Below are 15,457 nucleotides of genomic sequence, written 5' to 3' on the forward strand. Positions count from 1 at the left end.
TGGTCATCCATCCTTGTCCATTCCCACTTGTCAAATCTGTGGATTAAAGGGACATGTTGCTTTAAACTGTACTCATAGAGCTAATTTTGCCTATCAAGGGTCTGAGCCACCGGCATCTCTTACTGCTCTAACTGCTCAGTCTTCTGGAGGCTACAATTGTGGTTTTCCACAACCTCAGGGTGGCTATCAGGGTGAATACCTTGTACCTAATGGAGCATCCAACTCAAGTTTCCCTGGTGGCTTTCATCCAAGCAGTGGTGCATCAACATCTTCTTCTGGATACTCCATGAATCAGTCTGGTGCATCTGCTTCATCTACTGCTCATGTCAACAATGATGTGTGGATAGGAGACTCTGGTGCTACACATCATATGACTTCTGATCTTCGAAATCTCACAATTGCTCAGCCATATACATCTAACAACAAAATCACCATTGGTAATGGTACAGGTTTGCATATAGCACATACTGGTTCCAGCTATATTAAACCTGATGATCATATCTTGAAACTTAATCAAGTGTTACATGTTCCTAATCTAGCCATGAATCTGCTGTCCTTTACAAAACTGTGTCGAGATAACAGTTGCTTTATCACACTTGATGAAACTGATATTGCTGTGCAGGATAAGGCATCCAAAACTGTTCTCTACCAAGGAAAGAGCAGTGAGGAAGGTCTTTTCCTCTTCAAGACACCATCTGTTGCTTCAAGAAATGAGTTGTCTCATACTGCCTTTGTGAGCTCCTCTATTCCCTATCCAGTTTGGCATCAACGGTTAGGTCACCCTACTCAACCTGTAATGTCAAAAATGTTAGCTTGTTCTCAAATAAAGTTGCCTAGTTCAACTTCTAGTCATGTCTGTACCTACTGCTTAGAAGGCAAGATGCATAGATTACCTTTTCCTGCCTCAATTTCCAAGAGTCTTCTTCCTTTTCATAAGATACATTCTGATGTGTGGGGACCTGCTCCTTGCCTCTCCATAGAGGGCTATAGATACTATGTCACTTTCATTGATGATTGTACCAAATTTGTGTGGATTTTTCCACTTATCAATAAATCTGATGTTCTTACTCAATTTGTGAAATTATGTGCTTTTGTGCATACTCAGTTTGAAGCCACAATTAAAGTCTTTCAAACTGATGGGGGTGGTGAGTTTAATAGCAAAGCTTTTCAAAATTTCCTAGCCTCAAAGGGAATTTTACACCACATCACTTGTCCCTACACCCCTCAGCAAAATGGGGTTGCTGAGAGGAAGAATAGACACATTGTAGAAACAGCCATTTCCTTGATGTCTAGTGCATGTCTGCCCAAACATTTTTGGTTTCATAGTGTGGCTCATTCCAGTTATCTTATTAATCGAATGCCTTGCAAGTCTCTCAACATGATTTCTCCCTATGAGCTCTTATTTCATAAGATCCCAGATATTTCTCAGCTCAAGGTGTTTGGCTCCTCTTGTTTTCCATATCTCAGTCCCTATTCTTATGACAAGTTGGATCCCCAAACTACCACATGTGTCTTCTTAGGCTATGCCTTAGGCTATAAGGGTGTTTTCTGTTATAGTCTTCTGCACAATAAACTGTGGCTGTCTCGACATGTTATCCATGATGAGTCTTGCTTTCCATTCCAGTCTTCTTCTCAGTTTGTGCCATCCACTATTGATCCTGTCACCTTCTTTCCCTCATCTACACCTCGTCCTACTCTTTCTCAGAGCATGCCTGTTCTTGGTTCTCCTGTTCCACTTAGTGAGGCCCCCACTGAGTTGGAGGGGGGCAATGTTGGTAGTAGTAATGTCAACAGTGGTGATATGAACAACATAGAAGTAGAGGCTAGTGATGATCAAAATGGTGGTGCTAATGAAGTAGGCACTGATGAACAACAGAATGAGGCTGGTAATGTTGTTGATGCTGTTACTGAAATGGGAAGTGGTACTGAAAGTGTAGTAGGTACTGAAAGTGTTGACCAACATGCTAATGAAAACCCTGCAATTGTTCCAGTTGTTCCAGTTGATGGTTTGAATACAAATGAGGCTAATGCTTTACAATTTGGTGGAAATATTAATGGTGAGAATCTTCCTCAGGAATTAGAGTTCATTGTGAATCAGAATTATAATGAGCATTCTATGATGACTAGAGCCAAAAATGGCATTGTTAAGCAGAAAACTTTTGAAGATTTTTACTGTTTCTCTGCCATTGCACAACAAAAATTGTATGATGAGTATCCCTTTTTTAGTGGTTTTACTGCTGTATCAGATATTAGTGATATTGTTGAACCAAAGTCATTCAGGACAGCTACTGGTAGATTTGAATGGGATCAGGCAATGATGGAAGAGATTGATGCTCTCAAGAAGCAAGGCACTTGGTCTCTTGTTCCATGTCCCAAGGACAGAAATATTGTGGGAAGCAAATGGATATACAAGATCAAGAAAAACCCTGATGGTTCTATTTCAAGACACAAAGCCAAGTTAGTAGCTCAAGGTTTCAGTCAAGCTAAAGGTCTAGATTATGATGAGACTTTCAGTCCTGTTGTAAGACATAGCACAGTGAGAGTCATTTTAGCTCTTGCTGCCATGAACAACTGGGAGTTAAGACAATTAGATGTTAAAAATGCCTTTTTGCATGGAGACTTGAAGGAAGAAGTCTATATGGCTCAACCACAAGGCTTCATTGATCATGAGCATCCTGAGTATGTGTGCTTACTAAGAAAATCTCTCTATGGCCTAAAGCAAGCTCCAAGAGCATGGAATGAGAAGTTTACTAGTTTCCTGCCAAGCCTAGGATTTACTTTCTCTCATTCTGATCCAAGCCTCTTTATTAGGCATACTGCAGAAGGAATGATTGCTTTGCTATTATATGTTGATGATATAGTAATTACAGGTTCAGATTCAAAAGGCATTCATGAGGTTATCTCTGAGCTCAGTATGGTGTTTGACATGAAGGATCTAGGTACTTTGACATACTTTCTTGGATTAGAAGTAGCCAAAGTTCAATGTGGTATATTTCTGAGTCAGGCTAAGTATGCCAAGGACCTCCATGCCAAGACAGGTATGGATACTATTAAATCCTGCAGCTCCCCATGTCTTCCTCACTATCAAATGACAAAGGATCAAGGTACTCCTCTCAAGGATCCCACTATGTACAGAAGTATTGTAGGTGCTTTACAGTATCTAACATTTACACGATCAGATATTGCATATGTTGTCAACACTGTTTGTCAATTTATGACGAATCCTACAGATGTTCATTATGCTGCAGTCAAACGAATCTTACGGTACTTACAAGGAACATTACATAAAGGACTGTTCTATAGTTCTAATGGTGCCTTAAATGATACTGTAAATGTTAAGGCCTTCTGTGATGTTGATTGGGCTGGAGAAGTTATACAGAAGCGTTCTACCACTGGATTTGTTGTGTATATTGGATTGTGTCCTGTATCATGGCAGTCCAAGAAGCAAGGTTCTGTATCACGAAGCTCAACAGAATCTGAATACAGGAGTCTTGCCAACACTGCTGCTGAGATTAGCTGGATCAGACACTTGCTATGTGACTTGAAGATCAAGATTCCTCATGCTCCTTTGCTCAAATGTGACAACCTGTCAGCTTTGGCCTTGGCATCTAATCCAGTCTTTCATTCCAAGATTAAACATTTGGATAATGACTTCCATTTTGTTCGAGAACGTGTGCAACACAATGATCTGTGCCTGGAATATGTTCCCACTACAGAGCAGACTGCTGATATTTTGACAAAAGGGTTGCCTTCTCCTATCTTTCGGACACATTGTGTCAACCTCAGGCTAGTAACCCTAGCTGAGCTTGAGGAGGGGTGTTAGTTGATTAAGAAACTATGGAAGTTTCGAGAGGCTGTTGAACACGTGTCAGCAATTAAGTAGTTAATTAGTTACTAATTAGTTGATTAGGGCTAATTAGTTACTAATTAGTTGATTAGGGCTAATTAGTTTTGTTACAAGTAGAGTGCTCGAAGCTTCTTATATAAATAGATGTATTCTCTTTCTTATTCGGTTACGAAAGTTTTGAGAAATAGAAAGAGTAGTGTGAGTTCTTCTCTCTCAAAAGGTCTCTCTCTCTGTTTTCTTGTTCATTTCACAAACCCTAGCGCATCTCTGATGCCATGGCTATCATTAAGGAGATTCATTGCCTTTCTTAACCCTCTATTCAGCCAAAAAAAAAAAAACCGTTGCAAAAACAAAGCCAAGCAGACTAAACAAACAGAACACTCTATAGCATCGATCATTGTGTTGTACAACATCTGCAATAGGTGAATTTTGTTAATTATTATAGATATGTGTTTTTACTATGTGAATTTATGTTAAAGCGAGAGTAGATATAAACTTAAGCGATAATCAACCATCTCATTAATTGAAAAATTAATGTATAGAATCAAACAGCCAAGAGATTCTTCTGTAGGGCAGACGTATCACGTGTCTGGTAGGGCTGACCAGTCAGTGCACATATAAAGGGGGTGTTGTGGGTATTCACTTAAATAAAGTAAAGATAGTTTCTGAACATATTTAAAATTTTCTGGGTTTTGATTGGGCAACCCTACTGCCACATAGTATATTTGCTCTATGTAAGAATTTCTCATAGGTAGCCTAAACATTGGCTCCGTAGCCTTCGCTTAGGTGCCTAAGCACTAGGTCCATTCCCATCACCTATAACTGCCAAACGATTTTTAGAACATTAGTTATCGCTGATATGTATTTTTTTTCCCCACCTTTTTTGGCTCCGGTTTTGCATAACACAATTTGTTAAACAAATATAATAAAGCTGGTCGAGCTAGTGTCACTCAACTTTAATGATTATGTGCTAAGTATTATATGATCTAGTGACATAAGTCTCCAATTTATAGGTGTGGTGTCGTGAGTTTGACTTACAAAATACTAGTTGTTGATGAAGTACAAAAAAAAAAAAAAAATTTAATTAACATGATACGACAAATAAAAGAGTTGTTACGATGAGACTTAAAGATCATATTGGTTTGCTTGAAGACAATACAAATGGGGGGGGGGGAGTCGGGGTCCTGCGGTCCTCCTCCCTCCGCCACAAAATCGATAAACACTGGTGGTGCATTAGCACACGTGTCACTAAACGTCACCTCAGACCACATACCCCCTCCTGGCCCGCGACGCAGACGATCCCCCCTGCCAAACTGGATAGCGCTAACAGCCTCCTACGTTAAAAAAATAACCTCAAAAAGGAAACTTAACGGCCGTGATCTCCACCTCCGTCTTCATCCAACGGTCCACATTCCAAGTTGAATCTCCGTCTTTTATACCCCCCCTCTCTTTCTCTCTCCCAAAGCTCCAGCCTTTACCTCAAGAAAACCAAAAACCTCCACCAAAACCAAAATTGAAAAATTCCTTGAAAAATTAGGATTAGAGATTTTTATAGCTTGTGGATAAATATATGAACTTTTTGAATTTGGGTTTCTGGATTTCCTAGGGTTCCGTTTGGGATGTCATCGGCGGTGGAGTATTTACGTCCGACAATCCACACTCGGTTCTGCTTGTACTCCAATTCTAATCTCCGTCACTGCAGTAATGGATTGGGCTTCTTCTTCCTCCGCGGCGCCCAGTCTAGGGTTTTCAGTCCCGACGTGAAACGCTGCGTTTCGGCGGCGCCGTTCCCGAAGGTTGCGAGGGTCTCCGAGAAAAGGTTCGGGCATGTGGGAGGTTACAATGGAGGAGGGTTCAGGACGGTTAGGGTTTTGGCGAACGAGCCGGAGAGCGATTCCGGCGAGAAGAGCGAGGCAAGCGAGGGGCAGGGCGTGAATGGCCAGACGCCGAGTCCGAGTCCGAGCTCGTCGCCGGCGGCGTCGAATCCGAGAAGAGGAGAGAGGCAGAAGAAGAAGGAGAGCTGGTGGTTTTCGAAAGGAGGGAAATGGAAGTGGCAGCCGATTGTGCAGGCTCAGGAGATTGGGATTCTGCTGTTGCAGTTGGGGATTGTTATTGTCGTTATGCGGTTGCTCCGGCCCGGAATTCCGTTGCCCGGGTCGGACCCCAGGCCGCCGACGACGTTTATTAGTGTGCCGTATAGTGACTTTTTGAGTAAGATTAATACTAACCAGGTGCAGAAGGTGGAGGTTGATGGGGTTCATGTTATGTTTAAGCTCAAGTCGGAGCCGGGTGGTGAGGTGGAGAGTGAAATGAATGGTGCCAGTAAGTTTCAGGAGTCGGAGGCTTTGATAAGAAGTGTGGCTCCGACGAGGAGGGTGGTTTATACGACCACGAGGCCGACTGATATCAAGACGCCGTATGAGAAGATGCTTGAGAATGAGGTGGAGTTTGGGTCCCCGGATAAGCGCTCCGGCGGATTCATGAACTCTGCGATGGTGAGTTTTTGGCTGAACAAGCTGTAGAAATGTTAATATGTGTGTGAACCACAGAGCAATGGTTGTGAAGTTACGACTTTGGTTAGTTATTAAAGTAGTTAGCATAAGCAGTTATGATTAGAGTTCTGAACTCTGAATTGATTTAATGCTTTGAAAATGAGTTTTACAATCTTGATCATCCTCCATCAAATACTACAGTAAGGATGATTATATCCGCAATATTTCATAATGTGTATTGTCAGAGAATTTTCCAGTACTTCATGCGAGGAAGTTCTAATTTATTGGCATTGGCTCTGCCTTTTGCAGATAGCTTTGTTTTACGTTGCTGTGCTTGCAGGGCTTCTCCACCGGTTCCCTGTTAGCTTTTCTCAGGTGCGAGTCATGTGTTGCGACGGTTTGTTTCTATTTGTACTTTGAAACTTGTGCCCCATGGTTCTGAGTAAATATGTGCTTTGTACAGCATACTGCTGGTCAGATTAGGAATAGAAAACCTGGGGGCTCTGGTGGTGCCAAAACATCTGAACCCTCGGAAGCAATAACCTTTGCTGATGTTGCTGGTGTTGACGAGGCTAAGGAGGAGCTAGAGGAAATTGTGGTATGTTTGATGCTCAATTTACTTTTAAATCAACGTTAGATCATTGGTCTTGTAGGAGGTAAAACTTACTGTTTTCCTAAATCGTGCGTTTCAATTTTATTTATGCTGATGTTTACTTGCCAGGAATTTCTTCGGAATCCAGACAGGTATATACGACTTGGTGCTCGTCCTCCCCGTGGTGTTCTGCTGGTGAGCTTTAATTAGGACTTGATGTCTGAATGCAATTATCATAATTTTTTCAACAGTCAATTTTGATTCCCAAATATGATACGTCTTTCTATTAGAAATCTCCCATTGTATTAGTATAGAGTGCTCCCTACTAAGGGTACTTTCTGGTCATTGTTTTGCTTCTGGCATCCTATTCTTATTTAGTTTGAATGTAAAGGTGTGCAGTATACCTGGCGAGAAATATTCATGCAAATAGTTTGGAATGTTGGGAATGATAAGTAAAAAAATTCCCCCGTGGTTTGTTTCATGGTTGCTAAGTATGGCTTGTATATCTTGCAGGTGGGTCTTCCTGGGACAGGTAAGACTCTTCTTGCAAAGGCTGTGGCTGGGGAAGCTGAAGTACCCTTTATAAGTTGCTCTGCTAGTGAGTTCGTAGAGCTCTATGTGGGCATGGGTGCCTCTCGTGTAAGGGACCTATTTGCACGGGCCAAAAAGGAAGCACCGTCAATAATATTTATTGATGAGGTTTGGATGTTGATATGTGATCATGTTGCGTAAGTATCTTGATTCTTGACCTACTACTGTGGATTGAATTTCAAATTTCTTCTGTTTTGCAGATAGATGCTGTGGCAAAAAGTCGTGATGGAAAACACCGCATTGTCAGCAATGATGAGAGAGAACAAACATTGAATCAGTTGCTCACTGTAAGACTCTTGGTGCAACTTAGTTTTGAGCATTTCGGTAACTGGTTAAATTAAATCAAATGAATATTATTTCAACTGGCAGGAGATGGATGGGTTTGACAGCAACTCTGCGGTTATTGTTCTTGGAGCTACTAATCGCGCAGATGTTTTAGACCCGGCACTTCGTCGACCAGGGAGATTTGATCGTGTAGTTATGGTTTGTACTACAGTTGTATATATTACCTATCTGAATGTCAATAATGATATGAAAGCCAGCTTCACTTGGAATAAGTTTTTTTCATGTAATTACACATCTTTGTGTGTATAAATGTTAGGTGGAAACGCCTGATAGGATTGGAAGAGAATCAATTCTCAAAGTTCATGTTTCCAAAAAGGAACTTCCTTTAGCTAAAGATGTTTACCTTGGTGACATTGCTTCTATGACCACAGGCTTTACTGGGTAATTACCTTACTCTTCCACTCTGTTTAGGTTTGCACTGAACAATGAAAAATTTAAGTGGTTGGAGAAGAAGTCATGTTTGTGACTACTTTATTGCCACTAATTGTTCCAGTACATTTTCTGTAGGGCTGATCTTGCAAATTTGGTGAATGAGGCTGCTTTGTTGGCCGGAAGACAAAGCAAGGTGGTTGTGGAAAAGATTGATTTCATTCAGGCTGTGGAGAGATCAATAGCTGTAATTCTCTCTCTCTCTCTCTATAAACACACACACATGCACACAATTTCAATGTATGCTAACTCTATGTTCTCTTGGTTGAATTTCTTGTTGTAGGGAATTGAAAAGAAGACTGCCAAGTTGCAGGGATGTGAGAAGGGTGTAGTTGCACGACATGAAGCTGGTCATGCAGTTGTAGGGACAGCTATTGCAAGTCTTGTTGCTGGACAGCCACGTGTGGAGGTGAGTTATTACAGTTTTTTTTTCCCCTTGTTTTTATGTCTCTCATTGAATTGTTTATACATCAAATGATGTTTTTATTAGAGTAACTTGAAATTATTTGCAAGAGTTTGTAGATAACTGAAGTCCTGCTCATAAAATAGCACATTATTGACTTTATGTATAGATATATAACAATAACTATATGTTGACAGAAATTGAGCATATTGCCAAGGACAGGGGGGGCATTGGGTTTTACTTACACTCCTCCAGCGACTGAAGATAGATATTTACTATTCATTGATGAGTTACGTGGACGTTTGGTTACGCTTCTTGGAGGACGCGCAGCAGAGGAGTTTGTATATTCAGGTCGTGTATCAACTGGTGCGCTTGATGACATACGGCGAGCCACGGAAATGGCATATAAAGCAGTATCTGAGTATGGTCTTAATGAGAACATTGGCCCTGTGTCTATAGCAACACTTTCTGCTGGTGGAATGGATGAGTCTGGGGGACTTTTTGGAAGGGATCAGGTCCTTTTTTTTATTTTAAACTCTGTTCCTTGTTAATTTATTTTCTGTAAATGCTGATCCTAGAATGATAATAACAGGGACACCTTGTTAATCTTGCTCAACGAGAGACTCAAGAATTGCTGCAATCTGCTATGGAGGTAGCCCTTTGTGTTGTACGTGCTAATCCTGTTGTTTTGGAGGGCCTTGGTGCTCATTTGGAAGGTAATATTCTTTTGCTTTGTTTTCCTTTTTTCTTATTTAATTATTTTATCATGGTATTTCATATGTTCCTAGTTTTGTAACTTTGAAAAAGCATCCACATTTTAGTTTACTGGGTTCTCAAATCAGTAGAAACCCACATGACATTGTTTGGGAGATGTTGAATGAAACTTTTATTTGGGTATTTTTGACATGTAGGCATGTTGGGTCAGATGTGAAATTTCTAAATATATACATGAGTTTTAGTGTCATTGAAAGATGCTTGCTCATGGTTGTAATTCTAAAGAATAAGATTGTGGCTTGTACATATTCTTTTTCTCTCGGGTCTCAATATAATTTTATGTTCTTTTTAGTTGGCAACTTTCAGCTTAGGATGTGGACTCTGCTTCTTGCATCATAAAAGAAACTCTATGCAGTTGACATGGTTTTCTGATAATGTTTCTCTCTCAGAAAAAGAGAAAGTAGAAGGTGAAGAGCTACACAAGTGGTTAAAATTGGTGGTTGCACCAGCAGAACTTGCTGCCTTCATTAAAGGCAAGCAACAGGCCCTTCTTCCATTGCAGACCACCTCTGGTTAACAGCTACAATCTTGCTCCTACTCCCCGATGCCAAGTAAATTATGGAGTCACTTATATCCTTTTTGCCACTGTCATGTCAGTGAATTCATCCTATTGATTGGCAGCAACTCACCCGTACAACTTTGTATATTTTCTTATGGTGAATTTTGGGTTCATTTTCGAACATGCCAGCCTACGCAGCTCTTGGTTTGAACTCACACTTTTCCCACCCAGACAGCAAATAGGGATACAAACCAGTGATCAGTATCTGCCTGAGCCTTCTCAAGTGTGCCAGCAATATTACTACCGACTCAAGCGGGTTGGTAAATGAAACTATTGTACATTGACTGTTAATAACTACACATTATCTGGCTATTGGTGAAGTTAAGCAATATTAACTCTTAATCACATTATCTGGCTATCCGCAATTGTAATTCCCATCAAGTTGTATACAATATCTGGTTCTTTTTGTTGGTGAAGAGTTAAGATGATGTTTCTTATATGATAGATATATATTCCTCATTTATTGGTTCAAGGAGTTCAGATGAATGCTGTGCATATTTATATTCTGTTTATGGCCAGATTTGGCCTTGGTGTACGGTAAAGTGGAGTCGAATGCATTAGGTGATGGTTGGTCAGTTTGGTTTTTTCTTTGTTGGGTTTATTGTTTTTCCCTTTGCTGTGCTAGTTTTGTTTTCACTGATGGAGTAGATATGATGATTTTTTAATTTTTTAATTTTTTTTGGATATATCATTCATCCTGGAATACTGGAATTATGATAGAATCTGGAGAAAAACTGAGTCGAACAATTTTTAAGGTTGCTTTTCCTTTTTTCTCTTTGTGATCAGAAAGAGTATATGTAATCCTTGGCCCAAAACAATGATGGATAGTAATTGCAGATGATATTGTGACTTTGATGCATTGATATTTTGGGGTACAAAATATCAGTGTCCTTCTCTGAAAGCAACCTATCCATTTTCTCTCATTTGGTTTTAGCCAAGGAAGAAAAGGAAAGCTTAACCTGCAAAAGGACCACTGTACCATGTGGTTCTGTTTCTTTCGTCCATTCACAAAGTCTATTCATTCAGTTGTTTTTAGTGAACTCCCACATGTCTCCTCCCATTTTGATCTCGTTATTATTAGCGAAACAAGCAACTAAAAAAGGTTAAATTTCTGTTAAATGAAGGGAACAGGGTTTCCTACATTCTTTGACCACTTGAACGAAAACAAGGGATTGGATCATATAGTACCTTCTTTTTAGATGATTCTATGCACAATGCAATGGGGAACATAATAGAGGTAACATCAACTAATAAAAATATTATCATTCCTTCAGGGAAAGTGACTGCATAGCCAGTATGCATAGAGTAATTTGCTTGAGATGGGTAACAATCCATTCGTGAAAGCAATTGACAAAATTTCTTTGAGCTTCCTATTCTTTACTAAATTTTTCCTGATGATTATGAAGACTAGTTTTTCCCAAGCAAAAATAAGAGATTCAAATTTGCTCACCACTTTTATTTTTTAGTGATATCACCACCCTATTAAAACTTGCTACTTCATATAGAATTAATTAAATATTTAAAATATAATTTTTTAATAAAACATCATGATAAACTATAATTATGTTTTATAACACGTGACAGTTTTGTATTGAGTGATGGTATCAACACTAAAGTATTGGTGGTGAGCAAATTTAAATTAAAAATAAGGGGCATTAGTTCTCCCCTTCCCTTAATTTGAAGCAATGTGGGGCAAGATTGTTACATATGTCAAGAATCATAACAGCCGTTTGTTATTACTTAACCAACGATAGTAAATCTTATGTCTGTCCTTTTTAGCCAATCAACTCTTTTTACGTATCAATGAATGACACTGAAATTTTGTAATTATTATTCATTGATGTTATATGTCTCAGTAGATGATAATCTAGCAATAGTAAAATGTTACGCTTAAAATATCAAATGACAAAATTGAAATTGTAAATAGTTAGTTGTTTGAATTATTTGATTCATGAAAGTCGAGAAAAGTTCGATATTTATAAATAAAAATACAAAATAAACTTGAACACAGAGTATACCAAAGGAAAAATTGCACTCAAAAGTTGGAAATTCTTCTATGCACTGACAGTGTAAGTGACCTAACACTTATAAGATAATCTTAATCCTTAATATTTATAATCGCTTTTTTTTTTAATAACTAAAAATTGTATTTGATGTAATACAGTCATCTATTCATTTAGTGTAAGTACACGTCAGTGCTCTAAATCTTTCCCCATCAAAAGTTAATATTTTGATATGTGAAAAATATAAAAATATCTATATTATTGCATTTGCATCCTGGTAAAGAAATTAGAGAAATATCTAGAAAAATGGAGAGAGCGTATTCTGCACATCGCTGGTGTGCCTGTGATCCCCTGAAATTCGTATTTATTTTCCGAGGAATTTCCGGAATCTAATTTATGGTTATTGGAAGGTTTCGTGGCTCATGGATGGAGTGGAAGTGTTTCGGACGAATTTTTATTCGAAAAGTGTGGATTTAGGGGGGGGGGGGGGTGTTCAAGGTTGAATTTTGATACGTTGAGATTCTCCAAAAATTTCCTTCATGAAAGTTGTAGAGCATGTCGATACGAGTTCGTGGACATGCGATATGTGTCAATCGGAGTTCGTATGAGGAAGTTATGACTATCGGAAGAAGTTTCCGTTTTGATATAAATAGAGAAAATCAGAAAAATGAAATCATAAATCCAATTTCCTTTTCCGGAAATTTTCTCATTCTCTCTCTTCTCTCTCGGCTGCACCCTCAGTATCTGAGTTTTTCGTCTGACCCGACCCGACCAGGATTTTCAGGGGAACTCCGGCGGTCTCCGGCGATTAAACTCTCCAGATCAGTTCGTCTCCTTGCTCTGGTCGTCTATCTGGCATCCTCTAGCGGTGATTCCCACTGGGTACGGCGCTGGAAGACGGCGAAAGTTGGTGTATTCGGACCCAGTCGGAAAACGCAGTTCCGGCGACGTCGTGGCTTCATTCTTCCTGTTGTGAGTTCGTAGCAGCCTTCTGGATCGATCTGTAGTGGTTGTTTGGATCGATTCACGTGAAACTTGGTTCAACTTGGATTGAACAGTAATTAACGGCTTGCGAGGTAGTTTTCGACCCTTTATGCTTAGTTTTTGACTTCGTGCTAGTTATGAAAATGGTTAAGCATGTTAAGATGAACATCTTTGATGTTGGAAGTTTTGTGAAACATTGAGTTTTGGCCGGCGGCGTTGCGACGACGTTCAGACCACGTAGGGAAGTATTTCTGGTATTATATATGTTCTACTCGTTGATACGAGCATTTCGATATATAATATGCAAATTTTGGAGTTCGTATGGATTTGTTATAATTTTTACCGTTTCATACCGGTGGATTTATTCAATCCGTGAGGATTTGAGCATCGGATCGACTTGTGGTTTGGACACATCGATCGTAGAAGTGTTCCGGAGACTTTGGGAGGTCTCGGAAGTGGTTTCGCCTCAATTTGGCGTTACTTTGAGATTTTGGTTCGATTTGGGGATTCAAACTTTATTTAATTGTGATTCGTTGACTGAATCAGAGCTGTAATTTTGTAGGTACTTGACGAAGTATTCTTTGGACAACTATTGTGATTTGGCTGCTTTGTTCTGTATTGAAGACGCATCGGGAGTTTCGAGGTGAGTAATCTCACAAGGTTCATTAATGAACGGAATTACCTTTATCGTTTTGAGAGTTTTTGATTTAACTGCAAACTATAGTTGGTATTAGTAGGTATTCCTGAGTGGATGACTACGTATATATATATATATATATATATTTACGTGAAATATATATGTTTTTGTGGGTTTGTGGATTTATAAAAACAATATGCATGAATGATGCTTTTTATTGTTTTGGGTTGTGGCTTTTTGGAAAACAAATGATTGTGGAATTGTTGATTTGATTTGTTTTGAAAAGCGTTGAGAATTGGGAAAAGCGTTGAGATTTGTGTATGAAAACAATATGCATGGAATGATGCTTTTTATTGTTGTGTTATGGCTTTTTGGAAAACAATGATTGTAGAAATGTTGATTTTAATTGTTTTGAAAAGCGTTGCGATTTGTGTAACATTTTGAGTCTTGTGCGACTTCTTTAAATATTTTGCTCCAAGGGACTGTGCGGCCAGAGGAACGAAGGTCTATGACGTCTTTGGCCGGACGAGTGGTTATGTTTCAGTTAGAGCTCTAATCTGTCTGCCATATAGGTGATTCATGGGGTAACGGAAACTGGTTATTGATAACTCATGACATTACGTGTTTTTAGGGAACAAGTGTGAGTTGCTTCCTTATTAACGGTTTTTAGGGGGACAAGGTTCAAGTTGTTTCCTTATTAACGATTTGATAGAATTCAAGTGTGAGTTGTTTTCTATGGTACGATTTTGGTACAATTGATAGAAATCAATTGTGAGTTGCTTTCTATGTTATATTGATAGAATTCAAGTGTGAGTTGTTTTCTATGGTACGATTTTGGTACAATTGATAGAAATCAAGTGTGAGTTGCTTTCTATGTTATATTGATAGAATTCAAGTGTGAGTTGTTTTCTATGGTACGATTTTGGTACAATTGATAGAAACCAAGGAATTAGTTCTTTTCTATGTTTCGTTTTAAAAGGAACCAAGGTGTAAGTTGCTTTCTTTTATTTCGATTTAACAGGAAATTAAAGTGTGAGTTATTCTCCTTTATTTCATGTTTTAAGGAATCAAAGCGTGAGTTGTTTTCCTTATTTTCGGTGTGAGTTGTATTAACTGTTTTGAGTTACTCATACGAGCTTGCAAAAGCTTACCGGGTTTGTTGTGTGGCAACCCATTGAACCATTCAAACGGTGTAGGGGTTAATCCTGCAGGGTAGGATAATCGGGGCTGGCTGAGATAGCATTCTTGCAGCTTAACGGTAGGAAGCCATTTTTGTGACTTTAGCGTTGATAAGGATTTCCGTTGTAGTAAACTCTGAGGAGCATTTACGTTTTATCTTGTTGTTGACAATTTAATTTGTAAGCTTATGTAATATATATATGACTCTGTGGAGCGGGTCAATATTAACATGGTAGGTTCAGGGCATCAATATGTATGTAGTTGAAAGGGAAAAAGTTTCCAGGTATTTGATATTGATGACTGAACGTTCACGCTTGTATAATTATGAGATTATATATATATATATATATATATCGATTTTTATTTGTGTTAAAAATCAAGGGCGTGACAGTGCCATACACCAACACTTGGCTGATGTGGCAATTAACAGATAGAGAAGATGTTAAGTGGGTCAACTGTTAGTCAACTAAAATGAAAGTCAGTTAAAATTGATTTACTACTACTAGCATCGCATCACATGTTTGCACACCCAATATCCCCGGTTCACCATTTCTATGGTTTCAATTCACTCTCAGGGGGGTGTATTGTATTTGGATTTGTGCAGTTTTTTTTTAATTGACTG

The 15,457-nt window shown here is 39.0% G+C and overlaps 1 protein-coding gene across 2 annotated transcripts; it reads left to right on the forward strand.

Annotated features, from left to right (window-relative positions):
* Positions 1 to 5,303: 5,303 nt before the first annotated feature.
* LOC112166577 (ATP-dependent zinc metalloprotease FTSH 9, chloroplastic) lies at positions 5,304 to 10,504 on the forward strand. 2 transcript variants are annotated; one of them, XM_024303451.2, is made up of 13 exons: positions 5,304 to 6,342; positions 6,649 to 6,714; positions 6,803 to 6,937; positions 7,061 to 7,126; positions 7,445 to 7,630; positions 7,723 to 7,809; positions 7,892 to 8,005; positions 8,124 to 8,248; positions 8,375 to 8,483; positions 8,580 to 8,705; positions 8,897 to 9,214; positions 9,292 to 9,415; positions 9,863 to 10,504. In XM_024303451.2, the coding sequence occupies exons 1-13, from the start codon at positions 5,467 to 5,469 to the stop codon at positions 9,988 to 9,990; spliced, it is 2,460 nt and encodes an 819-aa protein (XP_024159219.1). In that variant the 5' UTR covers positions 5,304 to 5,466; the 3' UTR covers positions 9,991 to 10,504. The 2 variants fall into 2 exon arrangements, with proteins under 2 accessions (XP_024159219.1, XP_024159220.1); XM_024303452.2 differs by lacking the exon at positions 9,863 to 10,504 and adding an exon at positions 9,766 to 9,827.
* Positions 10,505 to 15,457: the final 4,953 nt, after the last annotated feature.

This window comes from Rosa chinensis, chromosome 5 (genome assembly GCF_002994745.2).
Source record: "Rosa chinensis cultivar Old Blush chromosome 5, RchiOBHm-V2, whole genome shotgun sequence".
Lineage (NCBI taxonomy): Eukaryota > Viridiplantae > Streptophyta > Magnoliopsida > Rosales > Rosaceae > Rosa > Rosa chinensis.

Excerpts from the sequence above, each read along its gene's own strand:
- LOC112166577 (XM_024303451.2), top strand. The coding sequence starts at position 5,467 with ATGTCATCGGCGGTGGAGTATTTACGTCCGACAATCCACACTCGGTTC. Across the intron at positions 7,127-7,444 it reads CTCCCCGTGGTGTTCTGCTG|GTGGGTCTTCCTGGGACAGG; the intron begins GTGAGCTTTAAT and ends TATATCTTGCAG. Across the intron at positions 9,416-9,862 it reads CCTTGGTGCTCATTTGGAAG|AAAAAGAGAAAGTAGAAGGT; the intron begins GTAATATTCTTT and ends TTTCTCTCTCAG.